Here is a 13049-nt window from a genome sequence, read left to right on the forward strand (position 1 = left end):
AACTCTTGACTCACCTGAGCTATGGGATAATCCCATCAGCCTGCATGGTTTGAAATATCCCTTAAAACCACTATGAGTATGGGCGCCTGGGTGGCTCAGTTGGTTAAGCGACTGCCTTCAGCTCAGGTCATGATCCTGGAGTCCCAGGATCGAGTCCCACATCGGGCTCCCTGCTCGGTGGGGAGTCTGCTTCTCCCTCTGACCCTCCCCCCTCTCATGTGCTTGCTCTCTCTCATTCTCTCTCTCTCAAATAAATAAATAAATAAATAAATCTTTAAAAAAAAAAAAAAAAACACTGAGTATGATGATAAGGACACCGGTCACATTACATAAATGTCTTCCCTATGAAGACCCAATGAAGACATTTCCCTCAGGTCTAAGTTCCAGGAATACCTGCACTTCTGCTGAGTAAACAACTTAGTTTTGTTTAGCTTTGTTTATAGAATACAAAGGTTCAGGTAACTGATCATGTAAATTGGCTGGCTGTTGGAAAGATAAGTCAAATTTGTGGCTGACCTCTGACAGGTATACAACAAGATTTTAGAATCATGGTTTCCATGTATTATCCTTATCCCTGCCTTCATCTTATTTTTCTATTCTCACTTCCCTTTTTTAATTTTTAATATTATTTTACCATTTTGGAATTTCTCTCCAAAAGCTACTTCAATTTATTTTTAGAACAAAGGATAAATAAATGTTGTAGCTACAAAGTAGGAAGTCTGACACACAATGTGTTCCCAGAGAATACAGCCCACCTTCAAGAACTACCCCTGCTTTCCCATCACCTGGGCCCACATGTCTCATGTGAGCAAAGTCCTGAGAGTTGATTTGATGCCAGACCTTACCTGGAAAACAAGCAGGTATTAAGTTTGTATCTTCAAACTTCCTGTCTTTCAGCCACTTCTTAAGCTCTATAAATTCAGGCTTATAGCTCTCATTCACTAATCAAGAGAAGAAAGAAAAAATAGGAATTAAAATCACTACATAATCAGAGCACCATTTATAAAAAATAACTGTCTCAAGGGCACATAGGTGTCTCAGTCAGTTAGGCATCTGACTCTTAATTTCGGCTCAGGTCATGATCTCAGGGTCGTGAGATTGAGCCCCACATCAGGCTCCACGCTGGGTATGGAGCCTGCTGAAGATTCTCTCTCTCCCTCTCTCTCTGCCCCTCCCCCGACCCCACTCAAGCTATCTCAAAAAAAATAAAATAATGAATAAATAAATAAAAACTGTCTCAAACAGGTGGTCATATCATAAAAGAGAATAAATAATACCTAAATAATGTAAACTAAAAGAGAAAAACCATATGATCATCTCAAAGATGCAGGAGAAGCATTTGATAAAATCTAATAATCATTCCTGATAAATAATGCCAACAAGCAAGGATAGAAGAGAATTTCCTCTACCTGATAATGACTACCTAACAAAAAAACCTACAGCTGACATAATGACGAAAAACTGAGTGCTTTCCCAAGATCAGGAACAAGACAAGGAACAAGACACTTCCAGTCAACATTGTACTAGTGGTTCTAGCCAATATAAATGAAAGAAAAATAAATAAAAGGCATCAATTATGGGTTGAATTGTGTACCCCCAAAATTCTATATTGAAGTCCTAACCCCCAGAACCTCAGAATATGACCTTATTCAGAGATAGGGTCTCTATAGAAGTAATCAAGTTAAAATGTAGTCATTAGGGTGGCCCCTATTCCAATACTATAATGACTAGTGTCATTATAAAAAGGAAAAATTTGGACATAGGCATGCGTAGAGGAAGATGATAGAAGAAACACAGGGGGAAGACAGCCATCTACAAGCCAAAGAGAGAGACCTGGAACAGATGTTTCCGTCACAGCCCTGGGAAGAAACCAATCCTGCTGACACCTTGATTTTGGACTTCTAGCCTCCAGAACTATGAAGAAGGGAAATTTACAGCTGTAAAGGCCTATATGAAAAAAGAAGACCCAATTAAAAAAAATAGGCAAAGAAAAAATAAATTAAATAAAATAAAAAATAAAAATAAAAAACAGCCAAAGGACTTGAAGAGACATTTCTCCAATGATGGTATACAAATGGTTAATAAGTATATTTTACAAAGTTCAACATTATTAATCACTAGAGAAATGCAAATCAAAACTACAATGTGTATCACCCGGTATCCATTAGGATGGCTACTATCAAATAAATAAATAAATAAATAAATAAATAAATAAATAAATAAAAATAAAAAGTATTGGTAAAGATGTGGAAAAACTGGAACTCTTGAGCAGTGTTGGTGGGAATGTAAAATGGTACAGCTGCTGTGGAAAACAGCACGGTGATTCCTCAAAAAATTAAAAATAGAATTGACCCAGCAATTCCAATTCTGGATATATATCCAGAATAGATAGCAGGATCTCAAAGAGATACTTGCCCATGTTCATAGCAGCATTACTCAAAAATGGCCAAGAGGTAGGAAAAAAACTAAATATCTATCAACCAATAGATGGATAAGGAAAGTGTGGCATATATACAATGGAATATTATTCAGTCTTAACTAGGAAGGAAATTCTGACACATGCTACAGCATAGATGAATCTTGAAGGCATTATGCTAAGTGAAATAAGCCAGTCACAAAAAGACAAATACTGTATGATTCCATGTATATAATCTATGTAGAACAGTCAAATTCACTGAAACAGAAGATAGAATGGTACCCACTAGGAGCCAGGGAAAAAAGGGGAATGAGGAGTTCCTATTTAATGGATATAGAATCCCAGTTCTGCAAGATGAAAAGAGTTCTGGAGATTTGCTGGACAACAATGTGAATGTACTTAACACTACTGGACTACACTTAAAAATGGTTACAATGGTAAATTTTACGTTATGTGTGTTTTACCACAATTAAAACAAAAAATTTTTTAAAAGATCTCAAGTCAATAACCTGAATAAATGGAGAAATATACCTTCTTTATGGGTTGGCAGATTCTCCCCAAAGGGATCTATAGATTCAATATGATCCAAATCAAAATTCAAGCAGAATTTTTTGCCAAAAAAAAAAGACAAAATGATTCTAAAATCCATATGGAAATACACCTTGAAATACTGATTTCAAAACTTATTATAAAGCTACAGTAACCAAGATTATGTAACACTGTCATCAGGACTAACAAAGAAATCAATGAAACAGAATAAAAAGTCCAAAAACAGACCCAGACATATATGAATAGTTGATTTACAAAGGTGCAAAAGCAATTCAATGAAAAAAGGATAGTTTTTTCAATAAATGTTGCTGGAACAATTGGACGTACCTAAGCAAAAAAAAAAAAAAAAAAAGAACGTAGTCCTATCTTGTACAATATATAAAGTTAATTCAAAATTATTCACAGACTTAAATATAAAATCTAAAACTATAAAACTGCTAGAAGAAAACATAGTAGAAAATCTTTGCAACCTTGGGTTATGCAAATTTCTTAGGTACAACACCAAAAGGAAGATCCTTAAAACAACAAATTGATAAACAAGATTTTACCAAAATTTTAAAGTTCTGTTCTTCAAAAGAAAGACACTGTTAAGGGCATGAAAAGAAAAACCACAGAATGATTAAATATTTGCAAAACACCTATCTGATAAAAGACTTGTATCCACAATATCTAAAGAACTCTCAGTAGTCAAGAAAAAGTCAAGAAAAATAAAACAACAGACATTTTTCCAAAGAAAGCACACAGATGGCCAACAGACACATGAAAAGATGCTCAACATCACTCATCACCAGGGAAATACAAATCAAAACCACAATGAGATGTCACCTCACACCTGTCAGAATCAAAAATAAGAAACAAGTGTTGGTGAGGACATGGAGAAAAAGAAATCCTTGTGCACTGTTGGTGGGAATGCAAACTGGCGCAGCGCTGTGGAACATGGTATGGAGTTTCTTAAAAAAATTAAAAATAGAACTACCCTATGATCCAGTAATTCCACTACTGGGTATTTACCCAAAGAATACAAAAATACTAATTCCAAAAGATAGCTACACCCCTATGTTTACTGCAGCATTATTTAGAATAACCAAGATATGAATGCTACTCAAGTGTTCATTGAGAGATGACGGATTTTTACTCAGCCAAAAAAAGAATGAAATCTTGCCATTTACAACAACATGGATGGATCCAGAAGGTATAATGCTAAGTGAAATAAGTCAGTCAGAGAAAGATAAATACCCTATGATTTCACTCATATATGGAATTTAAGAAACAAATGAACAAAGAAAAAAAGAGATAAATTAAAAAACAAACTCTCAAATTCAGAGAACAATGGTTGCCAGAGGTGAAGTGGGTGGGGGGATGGGTGAAAGACGTGAAGGGGACGGAGAGTACATTTATCCTGATGAGCACTGAGTAATGTATACTATATTCTACACCTGAAACTAAGATAACACTGTATGTTAATTATACTGGAATTTTAAAAATTAAATGTCATAAATAAATAATTAGCGTTTTCAGCTCAAAAAATAATAAAAGAATAAAGGTGCAAAAAAATACATAGAAGGGAATTTATACTAAGATAGTGCAGTAAAAAACCAATGTGTAGTAATCAACAGCCACCACAAGTACAAACAAGAGCCAGCAAGAAGATGTAATGGAAACTAATGTCAGGACGCCTGGGTGGCTCAGTCAGTTAAGCATCTGCTTTCAGCTCAGGTCATGATCTCAGGGTCCTGGGATCGAGTCCTGCACCTGGCTCCTTGCTCAGTGGGGAGCCTGCTTCTCCCTCTGTCTGCCACTCCCCCTGCTTGTCCTCTCTCTCTCTGACAAATAAATACATAAAATCTTTAAAAAAATAAAATCTTAAAAAAATTTTTTTTTAAAAAGTAATGCCTTACTATAACCACAATACAAAATTTTAAAAAGAAAAAGAAAACCAGCTAATAAAAAACATGGGCAAAAGATCTACACAGTCAACCAAAGAATGCCTATATAAATGGCAAATAAGCACACCAGTCATTAGGAAAATACAAATCAAAACCACAATAAGATAGTACCGTTAGGATGGCTATAATCAAAAAGACAATAGGAAGTGTTGGCAAAAATGTGGAGCAAATGGAATTCTCATAAACCGCTGAAAGAAATGTGAAATTACACAACCACTCTAAAAAACAGTTTGGCAGTTTCTTTAAAAGCTAAACCTACACCCACCATATGATCCAGTCTTTCTACTCCTAGGTATTTACCCAAGAAAAAAGAAATCACGTGTCCATGCAAAGACTTGTACAAAAATGTTCATAACAGCTTTATTTCTAACAGTCAAAAAAAAATGAAAACAACCCGAATGTCCATCAACAGGATAAACAAATCATGGAATATATTCAGCAATTAAAAAACAATGAACTATTGATACACACAATTATCTCAAAATAACTATGCTAAGTAAAAGAAGCCAAATACTATATGTTATTATAATATCATATACTATGTGATCATATAAAACTATAAAATGCAAATAAATCAACAGAGATGCAAAGCAGATCAGTGGTGGCCTGGATGGGGGGGGGAGGTACAGTTAAAGAGGGGCAAAAGAAAAGGATTACAAGGGGAAACAAGGAAACTTCTTGAGATGGGTGGATATGTTCATTATCTTGATTGTGGTGAGTTTCCTATGTGAACATATATGTCAAAATCTATCAAATTATACACTTTAATATTGACATTCATGTATGTCAATTATACCTCAATAAAACTTTTTTAAAAACATGATTAAAAAAAACTAAGATCCAAGATATAAGCCTTCCAAAATATGCCACCATAAATCAGAGAACAAGATTTTACAGTAACAGCATTTAATCAGTGAGCGTTTAATGAGCAACTCCTATACACACAGCACTGTGTTAACCACAGTGGGGAATGTCCAACATGTTCTTCAACTTCAAAAGTTGACAACTTAGTTGGGAAATAAGACTTCCATAAGAAACAACTAAAAAACCATAGCTCCTTAAGAATAACACCCAATAAGCATCATAACAAAAGGTGGTGTTAGTGAAAACTGAAAGTGACATTACCAAAAGTATAAGATCTCAGCTCAGTCTTAAAGGTTGGAGAAAAACTGAATAAGCAGAGAGAAGGAAAACAGGTGTTCTAGACTGAAGGATTATGAGGAATGGCAGAGGTAGACATGTGTGGGGTGTGCCCAGGGAGCGGCATGGAGAGAACATACTTCTGGTACAGGAGTGGCAGGATGGAGCCCACAGATATCATGCAAAAGGGAATGAAAATCCATGAAAAAGGCAACATATGAGTAGTTCCTTAGGAGTTAGACTCACAGCAACAAATGAAATAACAAGCAGGGAAGAAAAACAAAGTGTAGGTAAACCAGCGAAGAGTCGCCTGAAATCATCTTCCAAGAGTAAACAGAGGGTAAAGCTAACCTAAGAAAAACTAGACGACATTTAGTAGGACATTGGCCAGAGAGAGCAAAGAAGGAAATATTAAAAAGACTGCTCCAGATGGTGCAGACAGGCTTGGGGTCAACTAGGAGTTTTAGTAATTTTTCTGACAGGCTTGGGGTCAACTCGGAGGTGTTTTATTAATTTTTATCAAAAATAACAACTGCATTTACGTAGTACTTTCCAGTTGGCCAAGCACTTCCACATGCAATGTCTTGTTCAGACTCCGTTACACAGAATCTGAAATGATGAATCTATATCCAAACACTGATATTCTACAGGCAGCTGGAGGTCAGAAGGAAGGTCAGGACTAGAAACAAACCTGGGAGTCATCCCTAGAGAAGACATAGTTGAAGCAATAGGAAATATATTCACAGTCCCACAAGGGTTTAAAAGAACATAATGACACTATTAAAAAGAGTATTCTTTAAGAAAGAGGTGTTAGGAAACCTAATGTACCTAGAGTTAGATGAGATTACAAATGAGATACAGGTTGAAATAATTGCATCTGGATAATTAGAAGGTCTATCATATTCCAAAACATGCATTACTTTCTCAACAATTTTCCTAAACCAGACAACTTGAAATGGAATATATTCTTCCAAAATTATGTTCAAATGGCATTGTTAAATAGTGGAAGATAAGCAGAATTAGTTTCTCTTTTATCTACTACCAAATAAGTTATTCAACATGCATCCTAACAGAAATGAGTCTTGAATGGCAGAATTAATTTTCCCTAGATGGGAAAAAATTTGATGTAAGAGCTTACAGTAAGTACTGATCAGTATTATTAACAAAGCACACTCATACTCCTTGAGCACCTTGACAGAAAGTTAAAAAAAAAAAAAGGAAATATTCTCTCTGGACACTGCCCATGTGCCTTTGAGAAAAACTATGTGTATCTGTTAACACCACTCAACAAAGGATTCCTTCTTTTCATCCCTGGCAACAAAAGATCAAAGCTGTACCTCCTCTTGATACAGAACTTCTGAAGAGTTTCCGTCTTCTGATCCGGCTTGTTCTTCCTCTTCCCTTCTTCATCCTAAAATTGCAGTTTCTGTTCAGTTGCCCAATCCAGAACAAAAAGCATTTTCTTTGCCTTTCTTTCCAACTGTATAATAATCACTGTTCTTCATACCTACAAGGATTTAAATACACAAACATATTATTTGGTAAACCATTTCTCTAAAGTGTTTTTGTACAGAAAACATTTATACTGTGAGCTAAATCATGATTCCTTGTGCAGTAAGGCAATGCTCATTATACCGGTCCTTCTAAAATAGTTTTATCTTGAGGTCCTACTAAATGCTGATTAATCATCGAAATCCTCATAACCGATTTCACAACTGTATGCTTTGCTGACTTACACAGCTCAATTCTAATCAACATTTACTAAGCACCAACCTAAAATACTTTGAAAAAACGGTAGCCAGGAAGCCCTCATCAGCTAGGAAGTCTTAGAGAAAAAAAAGACCCTCTTTTAATATGAAGAAAATAATGATTTGTTCTTAAAACCAGGATACTGAAATCAATATAAGTAAATGGAGGGTTGCAACAGATTAGTGAGGGAATGAGAGCCAAGAAAGCAGGCGAAACAAATGATCGTAAAATCCAAAATTACTATTGTAGTTTCTACATGCTACTTCTTTGGAAGCATAAAAAAGGAAATCCATTAACCACACCAGAGTGATACAGACGATGGAGTATTATGCAGCCATTAATAGGAAGAAGGTAGGGCGCCTGGGTGGCTCAGTTGGTTAAGCGACTGCCTTCGGCTCAGGTCATGATCCTGGAGTCCCGGGATCGAGTCCCGCATCGGGCTCCCTGCTCGGCAGGGAGTCTGCTTCTCCCTCTGACCCTCCTCCCTCTCATGCTGTCTCTCATTCTCTCTCTCTCAAATAAATAAATAAAAAATCTTTAAAAAAAAAAAATAGGAAGAAGGTATGTGCTAAGGTGTCCGAATGTTCAAGATATATTAAATGAAAAATAAAGTTGCAGAACATTTAATGATCCCTTTTGGATTTGCTTCTGACACATTCTGTATGTTCATAAAACAAGAGAATTTAAGGAAGGCTATTCAAAAACGTGCCTGAGGAGGGGGCTTCTACAATTACTTTCGTATCCTCCTATTCTGTGACTTATATATGTATGAGCACATGAACGACATAACATGACTATTACTATGTGCATATATGTGCATGTTAACCATACAACTGGTTTTAAAATCTACTACTAACAAATACCGGACAGAAATGAGTAACAAGAAGTCCAGGCACTATTAACATCCCACTGCAGCAGTGGAAGGCTCCCTGATCTACGCAAAGGCTGCGAGCCGGGTCCCAGAGCCAACCGCGGCTCGTCCCCTCCGGTGCCCAGAGCCCCGCCAGCACCCGGACGCCCGGTGACAGCACGGCGAACCCCCCAGCCTCGGACTCGCACTTGAGGCTGAGCCTCGGGCCCTGGAGGGAGCAACTCCGGCCGCAGGCTTCTGCACATCCCCCAGTGCACCTCAACCACAGCTTCTGGGGCGACATCCGCTGGAGGATCTCCAGACGACGGGGCGAGGGGGGCGAGGGGGGCGGGGGGTTACGGCCGCGCGCAGCGTAACGCCAGGCCTGGTGGGCGTCTGCGAGCTGAGCTGTTCTTTTCACACCAAAAAGTGAAAACATACGGAAAGCTCCAGCGCTACCCGCGCCGGGACCCAGGCACCCCGCGTTCCCCAGCTTCCGTCACCCCGCAAGTCCTTCCGGCTCACCTCGGCGCGGCGGCGGGCCCAGCGCGCGAGGAAACCCAGAGAAAAGAGCGCCCCAGACGAACGCGAGTTAAGGAGGGGGCCTAAGCAGCAGTGGGAGAGGCCGAGCGCGCGCGCGCACGCCCGCCTCGAGTCTTCACCAACCCAAGTCCTCAGTCGCCGGGCAGAGGACTCGGCGTGCCGTGGCCGCCGCCTCCCCGCGTGCGCGTGCGCCTGCGCGTGCGCCTGCGCCTGCGCCTAGTTTCCCGGAAGCGCCGCGGCCGCCCCACCCAGCGGGGGTCAGGGGTAAATAAACCCCGCGGCACTCAGGCAGGGAAGCTGCGCCCCGTAGCGTCCGCCTGCGCAGTCTTTGCCTCCCTAGAAGAGGGGAGGGGCCTCTTAGGGCGCGGAGCCGGCACAGTCCGGGCCTTAAAGCCGCCAGCTCCCCTCCTCCTACCTCGGTCCTTCGACCCTCGCCACGCCCCGGGGCCCGCCTCTGGCCCTACCTGGCAACCTTTCCCTCCGCCTCACCCCGCCCCACCCCTCCCTCGGTTGGCCAGGGCCTGGCCTCGCCCCACTCCACTTGCTGGAGCTTAGCTACCCCAGTCCCAGCCTTATGTGCATTCCAAATTCCAAGTCCTTTCTGGATATGGAGCTCAGTTTCTGCCCACCCGCTCCCCGCTAGGCTTAGTGACTTGCTTCCCAAGAGTACAGTATGGAGAGGGAAGAAAATTAACTGCAGTGGAGAAACCTGGCAGATACTGCCTTGGTCAGGTGATGAGGATTAATGGTGATAAATCATGTTGGTAGCGTGCTCCCCAGATGTAAGAAGGGTACTTCACCTCTGTGGTATTCCTCCCCAAAACCCATAACCCCAATTCTTACTGAGAAAAATATCAGACAAACCCAAAAACACCCGATCATGTACTTTGACAAAATCTGTCAAAGTTCATGAAAAACAAGAAAACTCAAAATCTCTCATAAACCAAAAAAAGAAAAAAAAAAAAAAAAACTAAGGAGACATGACAGTTATATGTAATGTGATATTCTGGAGGGCGTCCTGGAATAGAAGAAAGCTATTAGGAGGAAAGCTAGTAAAATCCAAATAAAGCAGGGAGCTTAGTGAATACTACTGTTCCATGTTGCTTTTTTACTTGTGACAAATAATAGTAAGATGTTAATAATAGGGAATTCTCTACTATATTTGCAACTTTTTAGTAAATATATTCTAAAATTAAGTTTATTGAAAAGTAAAGGGGGGATAGGGGCCCGCTGGGTGGCTCAGTCAGTTAAGCATCTGACTCTTAATTTCAGCTCAGGTCATGACATCAAGGTCGTGAGACTGAGCCCCACATTGGGCTCTGCACGGAGCATGGAGCCTGCTTAAGATTCTCTCTCTCCCTCTCCCTCTGCCCACCCCCACCACTCGAGCACACTCTTTCTCTAAAAAAAAATAAGGAAAGAAAGAAAAGGGGGGACTGGAAATAGTTGGTTCCAGATTTGGACCTATGATTCAAGGCTGTCATCAAGGATCAAGGCTCTGTCTAATTTTCCACAATGCCATTCTTAGGGAGTTAGCTATTCACCTGTTAGTTTGTTTCTTCGTGTCAAGACAGAGTTGCTGCAGCTCCAAGCATCACATTCTCACACAAATGAATTCAAGACAGGAAGAAAAGGATCTGAAGAGACAAGTATTTTCCTTTTATGAGGGAGGAAAATAATGCATACTCCCATTTTCTAGATGGGAATTGGCAAAGAGTCTCTCCTTGAGCAAACTCTAGCCAGGCTCTTCTGAGCCTTCCTCTGAACTAGACCTCAGTCTTGGCCTATAAAATCTACATACTCAATACACTGACTTCATCCCCCCTCCCACACATACACATTAAAATTATATTTTTTAAAAAGCAAACACTGACATAGTTTCTGATAGCTCAAAGCTGCATCCCTAAGATGACCCTAGCCCTCTGTAACACACTCAAGGCTGCCAAAAAGAATTTACTATTTGTTTTAGCCAACAACTGATAATAAGCCCTTCACCATCTTTTGTTAGAGCATTTACTAAAAAGGGTTTATAATGTGTGAGTCCTTCCTCTGTCCAATTGAGGTATATATCTATTTCCTACAACTCAGTAGTGTCTTTCTCAAGGATTTGAAAGCCATTCCTTTGAAATATAATCATCAGAAAAGATAGGGCCTCTGTCTCTCAGTCTCTGTGTAACCCACACAGCTGGCCTAATGACATTTACACTGACCCACTCTTTATAATTTTTCATTTCCCCGACTCTACTCAAGCCCCTCCATTCCCCCTCCCTACTCCCTCATTCTCCCTTTAAAACTATCAGCCACCTCTGTACAAATCCAAGTTTGAGTGCAGTTCATGCTGGACCCACTTTCCTATTTCAGTAGTATATTACTGATTAAAATCTCTCCTTACCACATTAAACAGTATCCAGTGTTGTTTATCTTTGACAAAATTAAGTAAATTGCTTGGAGTTGCCTATCTACTAAGCATCTCAGCCACAATTTGATTCTGGGAATCAAAATCCATGCTCCACCCTTTTAAGAAGGCTTATTGAACATCCTAAACAAGCAAAATGTGTAAGAAGAAAAGCCGGTGCCAAGTGGAGCTCTATAAGTGTAAATAATCATGGGCAAGGGAAGACCCTGAGAGCTTAATAACTTGTCATTTAACAGTACTGTTTTTCCCACATCTTTTATGTTAACAGACACCATAGAACTGGGTACTCTCAGGCAAATAAAATGACTGCTTTGAACCAGTGGACAGTAAAGATGTGAGTTTATTCCACAAGGTAAAAGATGTGATAAACTTTCTTTCTCCATCTAGCAGCCAGGATGATCTCAGAGTTAACTCACAACTAAGCAATATCTTCCAAGCTAGCTAGTACTAACAGAGATCTGGGGCCTCCATCTTTACTCTTTTGTTTCATTTCTCAAGTTGTTCAGAAGTCAGACAAGGTGCTATGTATGGAAAGTCAGAGGGGCTTCACAAAAACACAGCCAGGGTCAAGACCCAAATTTGACAGGAGAAAAAAAATTTTAAATCATCCAAATAGAGCTTAATTCACTGGCTTTAAATTAGCATGCTTTTCAAAAAAAGTTTCGAAACACTTCCCATACTCAAATCTATCCTTTCCTTTGTGATTCTTCGCTGTTCTTATGCCTACAAAGTCCTTTTCCCACAAATTTTAGTTATATTTTCTTATACTTGTTTTATGGTTGCATTTATAAAACTGTAAATTTAAAAGTGAGAAAGCACTTTTTTCTCTTTTTAGATATTAACTGATGACATTATGCAATTATCACTCCCTTTCCTCAGTACCATTTTTGGAATAATTCCTTCTTATCTCCAAAATTGCTAATACCACTTTCATCATATGCTAAATTCTTATTTCCCTGTGATATTTTATGTATTGTATTTTCTTGAGTGTCCTGCCTCATTGACCTGTCAAGTCTTATGTTGGGATCAGTACTAAAAGGATAAACAAACCAGGCAGAAAATATAATTCATGGCCCTTTTAGAATTTGCCTTTTGAAACAGTAGGCCCTCACCATGCCCAAAATTTCCTGCACACCATATGCTATCTGTGAATGGCTCTCTTAATGAATTTAATAACATTGGCTCACCCAGCTATAGAAGAAAGTAGCGAGTGGTGTGGAGAGAGGCCAGCAAATGACAGACCAAGTATACACTTGGATAAAAGAGGAAAATCCAAAACAAAGATCTTAGTTATATCTTGAGTGGGGGAAAAAAAAATCCACAAAGGTTACACTGCACAACTCCATCTATGTAACATTTTTAAAACAATTTTTAAAATGAGGAACAGATTACTGGTTCCCAGGCAATTGAATGGGCAGGGGGGTGTGCAAAAGAGATATG

At 39.3% G+C, this 13049-nt stretch overlaps 1 protein-coding gene across 1 annotated transcript in view; it reads right to left on the bottom strand.

The window, feature by feature from the left end:
- SETD4 (SET domain containing 4) overlaps positions 1-9388 on the bottom strand; it is a 48502-nt gene extending 39114 nt beyond the window's left edge. The window contains exons 1-3 of the mRNA XM_035017658.1: positions 9176-9388; positions 7389-7558; positions 846-941 (exon numbers count right to left, since the gene is read on the bottom strand). Coding sequence (XP_034873549.1) covers positions 846-941; positions 7389-7461 — 169 coding nt within the window. The 5' untranslated portion in view covers positions 7462-7558; positions 9176-9388. The remainder of the gene's footprint in view (positions 1-845; positions 942-7388; positions 7559-9175) is intronic.
- Between the last annotated feature and the right edge of the window lie 3661 nt (positions 9389-13049).

Source organism: Mirounga leonina, unplaced genomic scaffold (genome assembly GCF_011800145.1).
Source record: "Mirounga leonina isolate KUSES-001 unplaced genomic scaffold, KU_Mleo_1.0 Mir_172, whole genome shotgun sequence".
Classification (NCBI taxonomy): domain Eukaryota; kingdom Metazoa; phylum Chordata; class Mammalia; order Carnivora; family Phocidae; genus Mirounga; species Mirounga leonina.